The sequence below is a fragment of the Oreochromis niloticus genome, linkage group LG11 (assembly GCF_001858045.2).
Source record: "Oreochromis niloticus isolate F11D_XX linkage group LG11, O_niloticus_UMD_NMBU, whole genome shotgun sequence".
Classification (NCBI taxonomy): Eukaryota; Metazoa; Chordata; class Actinopteri; order Cichliformes; family Cichlidae; genus Oreochromis; species Oreochromis niloticus.
Genome location: NC_031976.2, coordinates 33,096,611 through 33,112,445, shown reverse-complemented (window position 1 = coordinate 33,112,445; position 15,835 = coordinate 33,096,611). Strand labels below are relative to the sequence as shown.

At 41.3% G+C, this 15,835-nt stretch overlaps 1 protein-coding gene across 5 annotated transcripts in view; it reads right to left on the bottom strand.

The window, feature by feature from the left end:
- The window catches only part of thsd7ab (thrombospondin, type I, domain containing 7Ab), a 189,115-nt gene that overhangs the window by 32,203 nt on the left and 141,077 nt on the right, over window positions 1-15,835 (bottom strand). For all 5 annotated transcript variants that reach the window (XR_003222220.1, XR_003222219.1, XM_005455116.2 and 2 more), the window contains 7 exons: window positions 14,000-14,178; window positions 13,363-13,368; window positions 12,758-12,891; window positions 11,086-11,239; window positions 9,561-9,702; window positions 4,151-4,266; window positions 3,459-3,576 (listed from right to left, as the gene is read on the bottom strand). Coding sequence is in view for 3 of the 5 variants with exons in the window: in XM_005455116.2 (XP_005455173.1) it covers window positions 3,459-3,576; window positions 4,151-4,266; window positions 9,561-9,702; window positions 11,086-11,239; window positions 12,758-12,891; window positions 13,363-13,368; window positions 14,000-14,178 (849 nt within the window). In the remaining 2 variants the exon portion in view is untranslated. The remainder of the gene's footprint in view (window positions 1-3,458; window positions 3,577-4,150; window positions 4,267-9,560; window positions 9,703-11,085; window positions 11,240-12,757; window positions 12,892-13,362; window positions 13,369-13,999; window positions 14,179-15,835) is intronic.

The following is a 15,835-nucleotide window of genomic DNA, read 5'->3' as shown; positions in this document are numbered from 1 at the left end:
ACACATGCTGCAGCCTGAAGGCAGCGGTGGGCTAACTGGGGTTGGGATGGCGGTCAGCCTGATTGGGGCAGGAAATCCACTGGACCCTTTCCTTCTGGGAAAAACAAAATTCCTGTCCCTTTACTGTTTTGCTTGCCATTGTTTCCCCCTTGAAATGTTTTCAGCAGCAGACAGTATAGTGAAAACGAGGCTTATAGGGAACCAATCCAAAGTTTAATAATGTCAATAGTATAAAGATGCTACATTGTGAACTAAAGATTTACTTCATATAAGAAGTTGAAGCAAAAAAGTCACTTTTACTTGTTTAAGTAGAACTGAAGTTAGCTAACAACAGGTTCCTGTGTTGGAAACTCTCCACCACAGCACTGAAATCTGAGCATTTTGTTTTACCAGCATGAGAGAAGATTAATGTCAGGAGGGTTTTTCTTTTCTTTAAAGCCTCTGGAGCTTTTGGTTTCTTGATAAAACAGTACAATTAATGCAAAGTTCAAAGAGACCTTTTTTCCTGAACAATAAGCTAAACACAGAAACACATGCAGTGACCATTGTGGTGTACCACACAGCAGTCATCTATTCCTTCTATAAACAGCTCATTTAAATTCATGTGCATGTGTTTGTTTTGAATGTATTAAATTAATCCTACTGCGCACAATAGCACTTCACTTAACAGAGCAGGAGTTTCTAAATGGCATGAAATACTGCACCTTTTTTCCCTTTGCCATCTTGATTGGTTCTTGGTCAACTTGAGTAAAAAGGCTTTTATTCCACATCACTCAGAAAAACCTCTTTAAATAAATCCAATTCATCGCAGAACCCCAGAGACCATTTGATTTAAGTGCAGAATTGATGCTATGAATTAACTGAAAGACTCGACATAGAAGCCCTTCACACACGTTTCTAAAAGCAACCTTCCTGTCTACCTGCTTTAAACTGCCCACTCTCAACTCTCACAGCCCTCCATTTGTTGCATATTCCACTTACATTTTCACACTGACAATCCAGGAAAGTGCTCACCTCAAAATCCACCTTTACCAACCTACATTGGCTTTCAACACATAAAACAACCAGCGTTCCCACATATTCACACGCAAATTGTACAATTTCATATCCCACTCCAATAAATAAAAAAAAACTTCCCCCCACACATACACAGAAAAAACCCACATCAAATAAGGTCCCCGCCTTTGCCCTTTTTTTTTTAACAAAAAAAACTTTATCTTATTCCTTTTGATTTACCAACTATCGCTGTAGAGCCCTTTCTTCAAAGGGCTCCCTCGGCCCTGGGGAGCAGGAAGATATAATGGAACAGAATCAATTCTGTGAACTGCTGGAACAACAACCAGCCAACAGGACGACAAATTTTCTATGGTCATTTGGAAAGACTATAACGCAGTAACTTTGGCTTAAATAAAGACTCCCTCTGCTTTGTTTGTGGGAGTTTTTCTAGCTAAATGTCTCCAGCGGGAGCACGAAATGTCTGAGATGTGTTTCTTCCAAATACAATGCTTTGGTACCATGTGTACATAACATGTATGTAGCCCACAGTAACAAACGGATAGAAGTAGAAATCTTTTGTTGGAATTAGTACTAATGTGGTTTTTGTTATTTATTTATTGTTAGTTTCTGACCTGGGTGGATAATTTCATTTTTAATCAATAGGATTTTTTGTCCCGCCTTTAACTGTTCCCATTTTGGTGACGGTTGTAAGGCTGCTTAGTCCCACACCAGCATGCATGTGAAATAACTCTGACCTTGCTCTTAGGTCAGGTTTCTTTTTTAGTTGGAGATTTAACAAAAACAAAACTGAGTCCACAGACCTTCTGGAAATCCATAGAAGTACGCTGATCCTTTATTGCAATGGGTGTCGAGCCACAGCTCATATGGAGCTGAATCAAATTCCCTAAATTGTGGTAGGACAAACTGTGCAAAACATCCATCCATTGTTTGACTAACTTCACACCAATAAACTGCCCAGATCACCCAACAGGCCTGAACTGGATAGCACAGACATTTAAAAGATCGGGGTCTGACTTTATTTTACTTTCTTGGTCTCTGTGCATGCATTTTGATTATTGTTGTTGGTTGTGATACAGAGCACAAAATTTTAATACAACCAGAACACTGTTTCATCATTTCTGCAGCTGTGTCTTCATTGTGGTTACCCATCCTCCTTTTGCAATTTGCCATCCTCTAGTATTTTTGTTACACACTGGTTACATGTAGTTACAATGGGGGATATTAAACACGGCCAGTTTCAAAGGTCAGTTTTCTACAAGTAATCCCCTGTTTTAGACAGTTTATTCCTCCTGACTCTGTACATCAGTGAGCATAAATTTCCTTCATATAGTTGTCTCATAAACACTTCTTCTCTTCTGTTTGTGGGAGCCAGTCAATCAGAAGAAAGCACTAAAGGGAGGAGGAGAAGCTTAAGCGGCTTGTTTCAGATGACGTGTGAAGGCCTAGTATGAGATAAATAAGGAATATCTCAAACTCTCCAAGAAAAAAAAATCCTCTCCTACAGTTAAATTTGTTTAAAACGCACCACACAGATGCACACAACTGACCACACTCCAATATGTGGTCACACCAGCTGTGGGAACAATGAGTTTTTAGACTACACCTACCAATAAACTTGGCCCTCGTTTTGATTTGAAATGTACACCTGTAAAGTTTGGTAAAGCTGCATCTTGCATACACAGTCAAACAGATGGATGGACAGACATACTACAGTAAACCTACCAAAGTACTAAAAACTGCCTGTTTGGCAGTTCTTGCTACAGTAAAGACAGACTAAGGAGGTAAAAACAATAATAGCTATGTTATCACAGCTGGATCTTCTTTTTTCAACAGATAAATGGTAAATATAGATAAAGCAACAGGAATGTGAGGTGGTTGGAAATGGCCATTGTTTTTTCTTTGATAGGACAGTGTAGCGCAGACAGAGAAGTGAGGGGAGAGATCATGAGTGACACACAGCAAATGGGTTGCATGGTACCTGGGCCGCCTGCTCTACCAGGTGAGGGTACAAGGGTGTGTCAGGGCCCTTGTTTCAGCTGCTTTAGCTTTAGTCGTCTGTTGCAAATTCAAGAATCTATGTTTGGCCATTTGCCATTAAGACTGAAATGCAACTTTACAATCTGGCATCCTCTTTTATAACACATCTTAAAACATTTATAGACCATCTTAAACGTATATGTGCTTCATTATTTTGCCTGAACTTATTTATCTCGTTTACTTGTTTATGTTGGCTTTTGCCTTTACTCCAGTGTAATCTCATTATTGCACTTGAAAAGAGCAATGGAAGTAAATCAGTAAGATTAATGTGCAATTAATGATGAAAAGGAGACGCAGTGTTTAGAAAAGTTGTCTTGTTCGTGAAAGGTTACCGATTTCATACTCTTGGATTTTGATGGCAGTGGAAACTGCTCAGGACAAAAACGTGCATCTCAAATTCTCACCTTCTAGACCGCAGGTCTGTGAACACTCTGACCAGGCTGACCACTCCGACAGCTGACAGTTGACAGGACACTCGACCACACAGGAGATGTTCATCTGCCACTTCTTCTCCAAATTCATCTGCAGCACATGTTTCAAACAACACATCATCAGATCATTCGCATAACAGGCAACCAATCATTACGCTGCAAACTCAATCTGCTATGGCCAGACACTGACTTGACCTCTCAGTACTGCAACTCCCAGAAGTCTCTGTTCTGGCAAAGGGCAAGCTGCTGGGCAGCTTCCGGCCAGCCGAATTGGATTATAAAGGCTGCTGTGAAAACCATCCCGACACAGTGCGTTTTTGTGAATGAGCCAGATGATGAAGTGGGCCAAGGGTTAAATAGCTGTGGGGAAGGCTCTGCCACAGCCCGCCGGCTACAATTACATGGAGTCGACACATTATGAATGAATAAAACGCTCAGCCAGAAGCAACGACAACAATCTCTGCATAGGAATATTCCTGAATATTTCATGTTGCTGTGGGCTGAATAGTACTGGAACGGTGCGATAATATATTTTAATGAGTTATGTGATCACGTCATTAAGAAAAAAAATTAGTGTGTCAAACAAAGAAAGTAAAATTGGATTTGTCCAAGAAACAAAAAGGGAAAGTCCAAAAGCAGACACCTGAAGGATTTTCCAGTCTCACCTCTTCACAGAATTTTATATCCACCGATTTGCCATCGCTGCGAACGCAGTCGAGCATCCGGGTTTTGATGCCGCTGCCACAGACAGCGTTTGGACTGAGCTGACACGTACTCCAGTCTGAAAAGAAACAAAACATATTCACAATTTTACTAGTTTTAGCACTAAAATTACTTACACAAATATTTAGAATCACTGCTGAAGACGGCACTGCTGTTTGTGCCTATGAACAGCAATTTGCCATGACCCCCTTTGAAGAAGTCACCTTATACCCAGTGGCATACCTCTTCCTAGCCTGTATTTGGAATGCCCAGTGGCAGTCCTGTTATATAAATACCACCTGCAACGTAAGCTGGATTTTCTTGCATTGTCAAAATGAGGATCTTCAACTTGAAATTCAGAAGTTAAATCTGCCAAGAAAGGCAGGCGAGCAGAAGCCAAAAGCCAAAAAACTTGCTTGTAAAGACAAGCTGTGAGCTGCCATGTTGGTTCATGTCAAGAAGTTGGCTCCAAAGGGTCTCCTTTAGACAGTTCAGGGTGTTAGGAATGAAGCTCGAAAATGACAGTCTAGTCCTGGAAGAGAAATTTGTATGTGCAACAGTGAGAATGCAGAAGAAAAGTGCTACAGGATACTCTTGATCTGATGGCCGTTGATGGTTTGTTCATGGTGAACGGTTACATTTGGGCCTGCTGAATAGGACGCTTGCAGTATTCGACACAATGCAGATTCTAAGGATGATAGTGAAATTGCAAGTATACATCTACATGTGATCACAGAAGTGATTCTAACACAGTTTGTTTGTACAACTTCATTTTCAATGCTGACTCCGGGCACATTCAGCAGCAACAGCCTGGGAACTTCTTGTACTTTGTAGTGATGCCCAGCATAATGTTTTTTTTAATACTAGCAGGATTTATTTTTACACAGTACATGTAGCCTGGGACATAATCGGAAAAGTCGTATAGAGAAACAATCTCACTTTGTTCCTTTTTCTTTACCACTGTCAAGCTTTCTGAGCAACAATGGCTCTCTCAGAGAAAATTATAAATAACACCAGATAATAAGTTGAATAAATATGCAAAGACTTGGCATCTGCTGTGGTTTAAATAACTAATTTCAGTTTGTTTTCTGCAAATAACTGAAAATAAACACTGTTGAATAATCCAGCACAAAGACAGCACAGCAAAGCTGCCCTGAACTTTATGAGTGCAACTCTAGAAAAGGCTCACCAACAGCACTGGCAGTAAAACAAAGAGCTGTTCTAAAGCATCAACAAACAAATCATGTATGGCACCCAAATCTTTAAGGAAACTGTAAATAAGTTCTGAAATATGATCTGAATAGATATGATTTGCACTGAAAGCGTTAAACGTGCTATTTAATTGAACTGAGACTGTGTTCTCCCAAATGTGTCAAAGTTGGATTATTCCATTATGCAAATTCTTTCTAAAGTTGATTTCTTTTATTATAGCGTACCACATCAACTTGAATAGTTCTGCTTTTGATTCTCAAGTGAATTCTCGAGAAATTCTTGATTTAAGACAAGACCTCAATTTGTAATTTTTGCCACTTGGAGATAGCAGGAAACGATCACAGATGCTGCGAATTAACAGGAGCATTTATTTGGAGTTATATTTGTTGACAAAACCAAAATTTTTACAAATCATTTCAGCTCAGTTTACTTTTTAAAAATGACTTAAAGAAAATTCTGGCTGTTTAGTTACTAAATGGCTTTGGTACATTTGCCTGCTAGCTTTGTGGCTCTGCAGCTTTTCAAAGGTTTTTTTTGGCACCAAAAACAGCTGCTCAGTCTGCAAATAAAACCTTGATGTGAGCTCTCTGAGTGCACAAGCACAGTTGGAGGCTGGAAACCAAAATAATGAGCTGAAAGATGCTAAATGCTCCGAATAACTGAGAGGAACTGCTAAGTTGGGTGATAAGGATCTGCGGGTTTGTGACAGGAAATAGCACTTACTTCATTAATGTTAATATAGTTATTAAATAGCAGCGTTCACTAATAAGCTATCACGTAAAAGGTAATCCTTGCATCAAGTGCACTGTGTTTTACAGCATTATATGACCCTTACAATACGACTGTTATCTGCCTGCTTTGAGAGCACATAACTTTACCACATATCAAATATTTACCAGCGTTCAGCAGGTTGCAGCTGTTGATTTTACCACCCTGAGTGCGAGCAGAGCTGGAAGGCAGGTGAGAGGGTGTCATGATTTAGATGAGAGCAGGAAGCGAAAAGAAGAGGAGGAAGCATTGAAGTCACAAGAAACCAGCCTTTCACAAGTGTTCTGCCTCTGTACTTGGATGTATTTTCAGTTCAAGCGGGATGATGTGGAGGGGACAAAACACAAGGAGACGCTGTTCAGAAGTGTTCAAATGCCACAGCTGTCACAAAGTCTTTACACTTCAGAGAGAATAAATCCCAAACAGTGAGAAACAACCGTAGTGTATCTTCGGCTTTTTATGGGGGAGCACACAAAAATGCATTGTCGCTTTATGTTGTCTCATTCCACTCTGAAAGTTGCTTACCTTAAGCTTTTATACAGTACGCTCATACACAGTGTCTCCCAGCAAGGACAAGAACAAGGATTTTTATATAAAACATCAATTAATTGGTCGATTTTTTGATATGACGTATTGACACAGTGCGACATGATCAAGTTAATCACTAGCTCCACTGCTGACACACTAAAATTTCCCAGCCATCAGAGAGCAGAAACTAGATAGACCTTTTAGGATACACATGCCAAGCATATAAATGAACCATTTTAGGCTGCCAGATGACTCAGCAGAGCAGTGCGCATGCCTTGTACTTGCCACACTGTAAGTTTGACTTCAGCTCATTACCTTTGTGGCATTACATTCTTTCTCTCCTTCTGCCACCTCTTTACAAATAATCAGTGTGGTTTTGTTGTATTTCTGGAGTCAGACTCTTTATAGCTTCTGGCTGTTGAAGATGACTTTTAATAACAGATGCCTGCAGAGAGGTCATTTAAGGTTTCTGACATCTCACTTATATCCAATAAATCTGGTTGCCATCAGTATCTTTTTATGGCGGCATTGCGTTGTGTGGCCATTTGGTCTGATCTGAGTTGCCTCCTTTGAAAAATAAGCAGAATTTAAAAGCTGCTTCAATACAAATTCAGTCCAATAAACATGAACAGAAAAATCCAAAGACTTAGGAAGCAGAACTTGGCACCCTGAGAAAATTATTTCTGTGAAGGGAAAAAGCAGCATTTTATTCCAGACTTGGGGTGCCACTGCCTTTAAACAACCACAGTGCTGCTTAAAAAAAAGAAGAAAAAGAAAAAACTTGCAACAACAGGGAGGCTGAGGTATCACTCACGAAGAGCGCCGTGCGATGAGCGGCTGTTTTTAGCTGCAGTGAGCTCGTTTGCAAGCTCAACTCGGGAAATTGTGTCTCCTTCTGCTGAGGAGCTTTGTGGCACTCTGGGGACTGGAAATAGGGAGATCGCAACAAGAAAGACTGACAGTAAGAGACAGAGAGAAAGGCAGCAAGCAAAGGAGAGAAACGTTGCAGGAAGGAGCAGCTTGGATGATCTCTGCATCAACAATGGAAAAAGAATACCCAATAATAATTTCTGCTCATATATTAAGTACATATACCCCAGGATACCTGCATGCCACTGTGAACTCAGCAGTTGGGATAATATGTCACCTTTTCCAAAGAGCAGAGGGAGCAGGAGGGTGGGCTGCCAAACTAAGTGAGTGCCAAACTCTGCTTTTATTCACTTCTATTGAAATTGTTTTTTACAGTTTCCAAAATGAAACATTAAAGCATAACCTCAGTGACATGCGAGGTGGAGCTGTGATGTCCCGAGGATTAGAGGGGGAGGCTCGGGTAGGCTGCCAGCTCCAATCTATTTTGAAAATCTTTCTATTTACAGTTAATCAGAAATGTTTTCTGTTCCAAGCAGTCACACACAGAGGTGCCACTGAGCAAGGCATTTAACCACAGTGGCCCGCAGCCAACTGGTTTACTTGTACTCTTCCGGGCTTTAATGGTTGTAGCTGCAGAGAAGACAAACATAATGTGTGCCTATTCAACCTCCCTGTGAAAACCGGCGCTAAAGAGATAAACAACCAACCAACAAACAAATAGCTGGCTTTTAGAGACGAGCGTTGCGAAGACCAGCTGTGAGCTGGACTCAAAACAGACCTATTAACGTTACATTGCCATTATACAAGGTTGTGATAAGACCCCGCATGGTCTGCAATTATCCTACTAGAATGAAACAAAAGCGATAAAGATAATGAAAAAAAGAAAATAGATGAGCCGTTTAGTGATCGCTCATCCCGTGAGGGGCTCAATCTGATGCTGCATTTTAAGGCTTATATTTAAGGGCCTGATTTTCATGTCACTGATTTGGTTGAGATTTGGTTCACATCACTGACAGCAGCTCAAAAAAAAAAATCACAAAAGCTGCAGCAGTGCTGCCATTTTCGGGAAGTACGTGATGATACAGACTGCCAGGAGGCCACAATCCCCGTGTTAATCATCCACTCGGAAATGTAGTGAAATAACACAGACAAACCTAAAATGGCCAGAATACTTTTTTTTACTTCTCAGAATAAGGACTTGATGATTAATAGCACTTTGAGACATCTGTACTATTTTAAGGAACTCCTGCGTCACCATGCCACCACGCAGTTACATCACCATGGCGTTGTTAAACATTCACATATTAACTGAACATGAACACTGGTTAGATGTATCATCGTCACAGCAGCTTCTGGTGTGAGACACCCGGGTCCAAATCTTGAACATGCATGAACATGAATTTTATTTATACAGCGCCAAATGACAACAACAGTTGCCCCTCGGCGCTTTATATTGTAAGGTAAAGACCCTACAATAATACTAAGAAAACTGAGAAAACTCCAACAATCAGATGATCCCCTATAAGCAAGTGTTTTGGCAACAGTGGGAAAGAAGAACTCCAGGCTCAGTGAGGGGCAGCCATCTGCGTGAGGGGAGGAAGACACAGGAAGTCACAAACCTGCTCTTTGTACGCGGCTTGGAAGGAGTCTAAATAAAAGATAAGGAAAAAACAGCTATTAGCAGTTCGTCTGGGCTAGCTTTTATAGTCTGGAAGGCTCAAGTGAGCCAGGACCTTCTCCAAGACAATGTGTGGAGCGTCATGCTGTTCTGAGCCATAAAAACATATTGTACAATCACAATACTCAAACACAGCATGACTGCAGTAACTACAACAGAACATTAACAGTCCCAAGAGTCTGTGCCTTCCCTGCCATGAAGCCCTTTGACTTTTATATCACCACATCCTTTTTGGGGAGATTCAGTGTGCCATTTTAAACCAACCAATGAGTGTGGGTTAGGCTATAAACCTGGGCTTCTTCAACTTTTCCTTTTACCTGTGATGTTGTAGAAGTAGTTGAAACAGTTGAGGTTAAGGCTGCAGGGTTCCTTTTCGGTCGTGTCTGGACACTCTCTTCCCACGCTGGGGGGTCGAATGGTGTATGCTGTGCGCACTCGATAGTTACTTCTGGTACAGGGCTGGAACAGAGACTTCCCATTAAAAACCTGAGCTATTAGAATGCATAAATGATTAAACAGGCCATATTGTAGCGAGTGATAAGAAGTGAATTGAGGCATATCCTTGACCCGGAACAAAGTCATAGTGTTCCTGCAGCCATGGTGTTCATGTGTTTTGATGATTGAAGGCACTAAATGTGCAAATTTAGCTGTTAGAATTATTTATGAAGTTATTGGGCCGTGATTCATTTAAAGTGTTAATGTCAAGATGTTCTCCGATGGCTTGCCTATGCCTGGAGGAATGCCTTTAAATAAGACTTTTTCTTTCCCAAAATGTGGAATTCGATGTTTTTGTTCCAGCAGGAATTGACAGGAGGGCTGAAACAGATATTCTGCTGGAATGGTAAATCACCAGACTCTACACGGTCATTGCTCGCAGAGAAGAGAGTTGGGGGAGAAAATGACAGCCTTTTGAATAACTCCATTGCTGGCATGATGAATAAAACATGTGAGAGGCCCTGCTGGTGCCACTGCAGACTCCACGTCGAGACTGGAATTGTGGGAAGATGGTGCGTCAAGCACTTTGGGAGAGAATGGGGTGTGATTAACAATGGGCAGGGTGCTGCTGTGAGAACAGCGGGTGAAACCAGAGCAGTTAAAGCGGCTTTTTACCATCAAACGGAGGTGTTGGGTGGAGGAGTTGAACAGGATGTTCTGACACCTTTGGAAGTTTTTGCAAAAAGAACGAACATTGCGTGTGTGCTGCAGCCTGTAGGTGTGTGCTGATTGCAGGGGCCGCTGTCTTTTTACAAATCTGAAGTCACCATGGAACAGGAAACTGTCTCAGCTGTAGACCAATATCAGTTATATTTAATTTACCATAACTTTTTTACAGTGAAGTAATTTTTTACAAACTGAATTCGTGGTCTTGTGTAAGACTATTTTTGGTTGTCTGCCAAATCATGTTCACAAATTAGCTGCAATATTTTTAGCCTCAGTTTTTATGTTTGCTGCTACATTACTGCTGAAATATATCCAGGTGTGTGTGTGTGTGTGTGTGTGGCTCTACATGCTCCTGAATCTTTATCATAAATCATGTTCCCTCCCTGCTGAATGCACAGTGAGTACAGTGTAATATAGGTGATATATAAGCCATTTTTCTCCTTCTTCCCAGTTCATATATCTCTTTTATTCCTCCTTGGTGGACGAGAAATAACCTGTTGACAAAGATTCACACACTGCTCACAATGATACAGTGCAGCCACGCTTTGAATTCCTGAACCTCAGAAAATTTTTCCCAACAAGAAAAACATATCAGTGGACTTCACAGAAATCTGACGCTGCCATATCTGCTCTGTGCCAGACAGCTGAGCTGCTGCTTTCTGATGTGGGTTCAACTCTCACCAGGGTGCAGCGACTCCAGGGGCCCCAGTCGCTGAGGACACAGTCCTCAGGGCAGGGCAGCCGGCTCTCCCTGGCCCCCAAGGGCATCTCCTCTGGGTCGCACAGGTAGTCCTCGACGGGCTCAGACGGGCCGTCAATCGTGTTGAGCATGCACCTGTGGGATCGGGCAAGAAATACCCAGAGTTTGACCTTATTTTAGCAATTCTGCTGTTGTGGTGCAAAGAAAGAAATAGTCAGACAGTGTGTTTTAACTGGACAGGGAGCTGGCAGGTACATGAAGTACCTGACAACCTATGTGCTCCTCACACGGCAGGGTGAATCCCCCAGAGTAGGTGAGGTCAGGTCTATAAAAAAACGTCTAGTTTCACCTTTATTTTAACTTTTATTTTAAGTTTTAACAAAAACATTTTTTACAATAAGGTAAGTAAATTGTTTTTTTCAATTAAACCAGAACCTGGATTTCCTCAACTGCCTCGGTCAGAATCTTTTATTTAAATTGCAGCTCGTTACACCCCAGTAGGCCATTTACAGTATTAATTTCATCTGCTCTAAGGAGGAACAACTCAGCTGAAGTCATTAGCATTTTTACTCACTCTGACTGTACATTAGCCACTCTAGCAGCTTAATGGACCACCAACAATCATGCTAAGATGCCAGGTTGGTTATTATCAGGACTGTATATGCAGAGCTGCTCCCATGTTTGTGTGTTTCAATCCACTGTTTTTAAGATGTTTTTGTTTTGAGTAATTCAATCTACTTCACCAGCTGATCAGTACCAGATAATGATTTTCCAAAAATAGAAAATGTGCATACGTTTGTGTACTTTAATGGTGTGCCATAGGAACACCAATTATTGAATAACTGAATTAAGAAGAGCAGCATCAATTTGTCACATTTTAAAACTGTAGTGGAGTTGTAATTATTTCAACTCTAAAAGACACAAAATAAAATCCAGTCAGTAAAAATAAGATTATTTAAATCTGCAATGATTTTAACAGGTGTTATGTTTGTGTGGGGCCTCTATGCTATCATTATACTTGCATACAATGAAAGAAGAAGGCTTTCTATGCATTAGGCCAGGGGTGTCCAACTCCAGTCCTTGAGAGCTACCATCCTGCAGCTTTCAGACGCATCTTTGTTCCGACACACTTGAATCAAATGAATGGCTTATTATCAGGCCTTTGTCAAACTTGATGGCATGCTGAAGAGGTAATCCAACCATTTGATTCAGCTGTATTGGAGTAGGGATGCATCTAAAAGCTGCAGGACAGTAGGTCTTGGGGACTGGAGTTGGACACCCCTGCATTAAGCTTTGCATAAGTAGTGAGAGCATCATATAGAACAGAGCATCAGTGACAACATATAACACACTGAATAAGTCAGGCATAGAATGAAAGGAGGAGCTGGGAAGTTTGTGGGCTGCAAAGTGGCTTGCATAGCAACTGTAGCCACCCCAGTGCGGCTTAAATAAAAAACCCTATATGAGATTTGCTGTGAAGCACAAACAGCTGAGTCATCAGTTAATGCTGGCTGCAGCTGATATCTGCTGATCGGCTGAGCTTAACTTTCTGGTCTGCCTGAATAAATGCCATGCTCAGTTACAATAATGCTTTTTTGGTAAACACTGCAAACAAATAAGCAAAGCCATAATGGCAAGCAAACAGACAAATACCTGACTCTTCTGGTCTGGACACCTTCTCCACAGTTTTCTTTCAAATCCACGTTGCTGACTTTCCACACACTCCACGGCTCGGCCACCCACACGTACTGTTTGCAGTCACTCTGACATGGCACCACCTCATACACCTGAGAAAAATAACAAACACTCTGAAGTTGATAGAGCAGCAAATCAAATGTAGCAGATTGCAGTTTCTTTTCTAAACTTTTTTGCTGCAGGGAAAGTCTCAGAGGCTTGCTTAGCTAACAAATATGATCCTCGTGGTCGAAAAGAAAAAAGTCGCCTCTACAAATATATTTATTTTTTAATATTTCATCTTAGCCATGCAAGTTTGTCAGTTAAGGTTTGCCTAATACACTGTGATTCTTTAGCTCAGCTCTCTGAGGTTTAACTCAGCCAACGAGATTATTTCTGCCCCCAGAAAAGCTTTGCCACTGAGAAATGTCTGCATAAATAAAACTCAAGTCTCCTATAGGACCTTGTTTAGCTACATTCATGACATTGTGACTGTGTACATTTATCTGTCAGTGACCCACTGACACTGGTGACACTTAACATCTGTGAGTACATTACAAATAGCTGAGGAAAGCAGCTCTCACCTGGGCCTGTAGCAATGAGTCACATCCAGCGAGCATCGGGTTGGATTAAAAGGAGACAGATGGATTAATGAGCACATGCCAACTGTTCATACAGTGCAAAACCTATGATTAATGCAACATTCAAGAGTTCATAATCAGAAAAGCCTGTGGCATAAATACCTGTGTGAACTTAGCAGACTCACACACACTGCCAGGCGTACTTCGACACAACCTTAATCTGCATCTGCTGATACTCTAAGGCCTGGAAAGCATTTCATTTGAGCAAATCATAGAACCTTAAGGAATCAACTGGCACATGTGGGGGCATTAATTCAGTGGATGGGATCCATTTATAGCACCCGTTGCTTTTTGCGGTGTCGCTGCTCAGAAAAAAAATGACTGCAGCAATAATGAGCGGAAGGTAAGAGAAAGCTCTGCAGACTCAAGTTATTGTCATAAATAATTAATTTATTTCTTTCTCTCTAGTGCTGGATATGTATAATGTGCAGCATACTTGTAATAACTACAGATATATTGTAGCACAGCTCATAAATATTAAACAATGGTGAGCTGAAAAGAGCTTCAGTTTTGACTTTAATCTCCTGCTCAGCCACTAGCTCGCAAGTCTTAGCGCGCAGATTAGTTTCGCTGTCAGTACCTGGTTGATGTGGTCCAGTTTAGGACACGGCCGACCTCCGTTGTAAGGCTTCTCCCGAAGCCATTTGGAGCGAACTTTGACTCCGCTCCCACAGGACTTGCTGCAGCGTGACCAGTTGGACCATTCACTGAGTTTACAGTCTGAAGGGCAGGGGATGATGCATGCCTCTTCAATATAACCTGAAAGGAGGTGAAAAACAGGCGTTTTGTTGTTTTTTTTATAGCGCAGATTCTGCTCTAACGTTTGTGACCTGTAAACTTAAATGGATGAACACTGTGACCTGAGAGTTAGCTACAGACATCAGAAGAAAATCCAAAACACTGCTGTGCTGCTTTTTCATGCATTTTCAATAAATTATTGGAGCGCACAGTATCGTCTCTTACTAATTATTTCATGAGGAAAAAGCATTCACCAGAAAATTGATTCACAAGAAATTTGCTTTGAAATAAAAACCTTTGTTCTTTCTGCCTCCCACCAGCAGGATCTAAGCCTCACAGGTTGGAAATGACTGCTTTAGAGAAAAATACCCAGCGTCCTGGTTGTTGAACCCGTTGTTTTCTTCATCTAGTGCAAAGCTACATTTGTTCCATTTTATTTTCTGTCTAACATTTCAATTTTATTTAAAAGGTGTGAAAGCCCTGTAAACTATTAACCAATACTTTACAAACTAATCTAAATGCATTTATTGATTTTCAGCTAAGTGGAATAAAAACAGGGTCCATATTCAAAGGCCTCATTTTTTGCTCTATTGCAAGTGATTATTACAAGTGAAAAAAAATCTCCCAAAGCAGAGGTACAGTAGGGCCTGGCAGGAAGCTTCATTATTTCAGTCCATCTTCCCACAGCTCACAGAGTCTTGACACCATCAGCAGGGTGGTGCTTTTTTGGATCTTTCTACATCTCAGTTGTGATCTCCTCTGTTTTCACCTCTACACAGAGGTCAAGCTTCAGTCAAATATGATGAAATATTTCTACACTCCTGGCTTTGTGTATTGAAACTTTCTCTACAGATTTCTTTTCCTTGCTCAGAAACAGTCTGTTTAGTGCATCAAGTACATTTTGTAGGCTTATGCAACAGCACTGGTCTGCAAATCAGTTTAGCCTTTGATTAAGAAAATCAATGAGGTGAATGAGCTGGTAAAGTGGAGTGTCTCACCGGCTGCTTAAGCGCTTCCTGTTTCTAATGTGAGCTTCTCCAGGCTGCTTTTATTTTCAGCGAGACATGTGGTGCTACACTGATGATGGGCTTGCTGAGAACACACTTCCCACGATTCAAGAGGAATCCCACACAGGCCAGTCACTCCTCACAAATCAATGTTGTCAAGTGGAGTCGTTTTCTCACTTTTTCTAACCTGGGAAAAGTCTTGCTGTTCCCTTCACGCTTCACACTGACATACTGAGCTGCCGGGTACAACAACACCTGACCACTGAGCTCTGTGGGATCTCTGTGCTGTTAGTAATTCTCCATTCTGTCAGATTTTCTGTATTGGTCCAACAACTGAGCAAACAATGTCTCAGTCTCAAAGCCCAAGCTAAAGTTTAGGCTAACACAGCTCAGCTCAGGCAGAGAGGTCTGGTGGTGTGACCATGTGCTGGTAAGAAGACTGAGCCTAGTCTGAGTAATACATTTATATTTTTAGGGCACCAAAACACTGCAGAGGTTTATATTTAAGTTTATATCTGATGGGCAGAGCCATGGTTAGAACGACAATCACAACCATCACCTCTGAAATTTGACTGGCCTACACCCTCACAGACTGCTGTGATATCAGTGCAACCATGGGCAGAAATTACAGAGGGAACAAAAGGGAACGGATGCCCTTTTTTCAGGGGAAA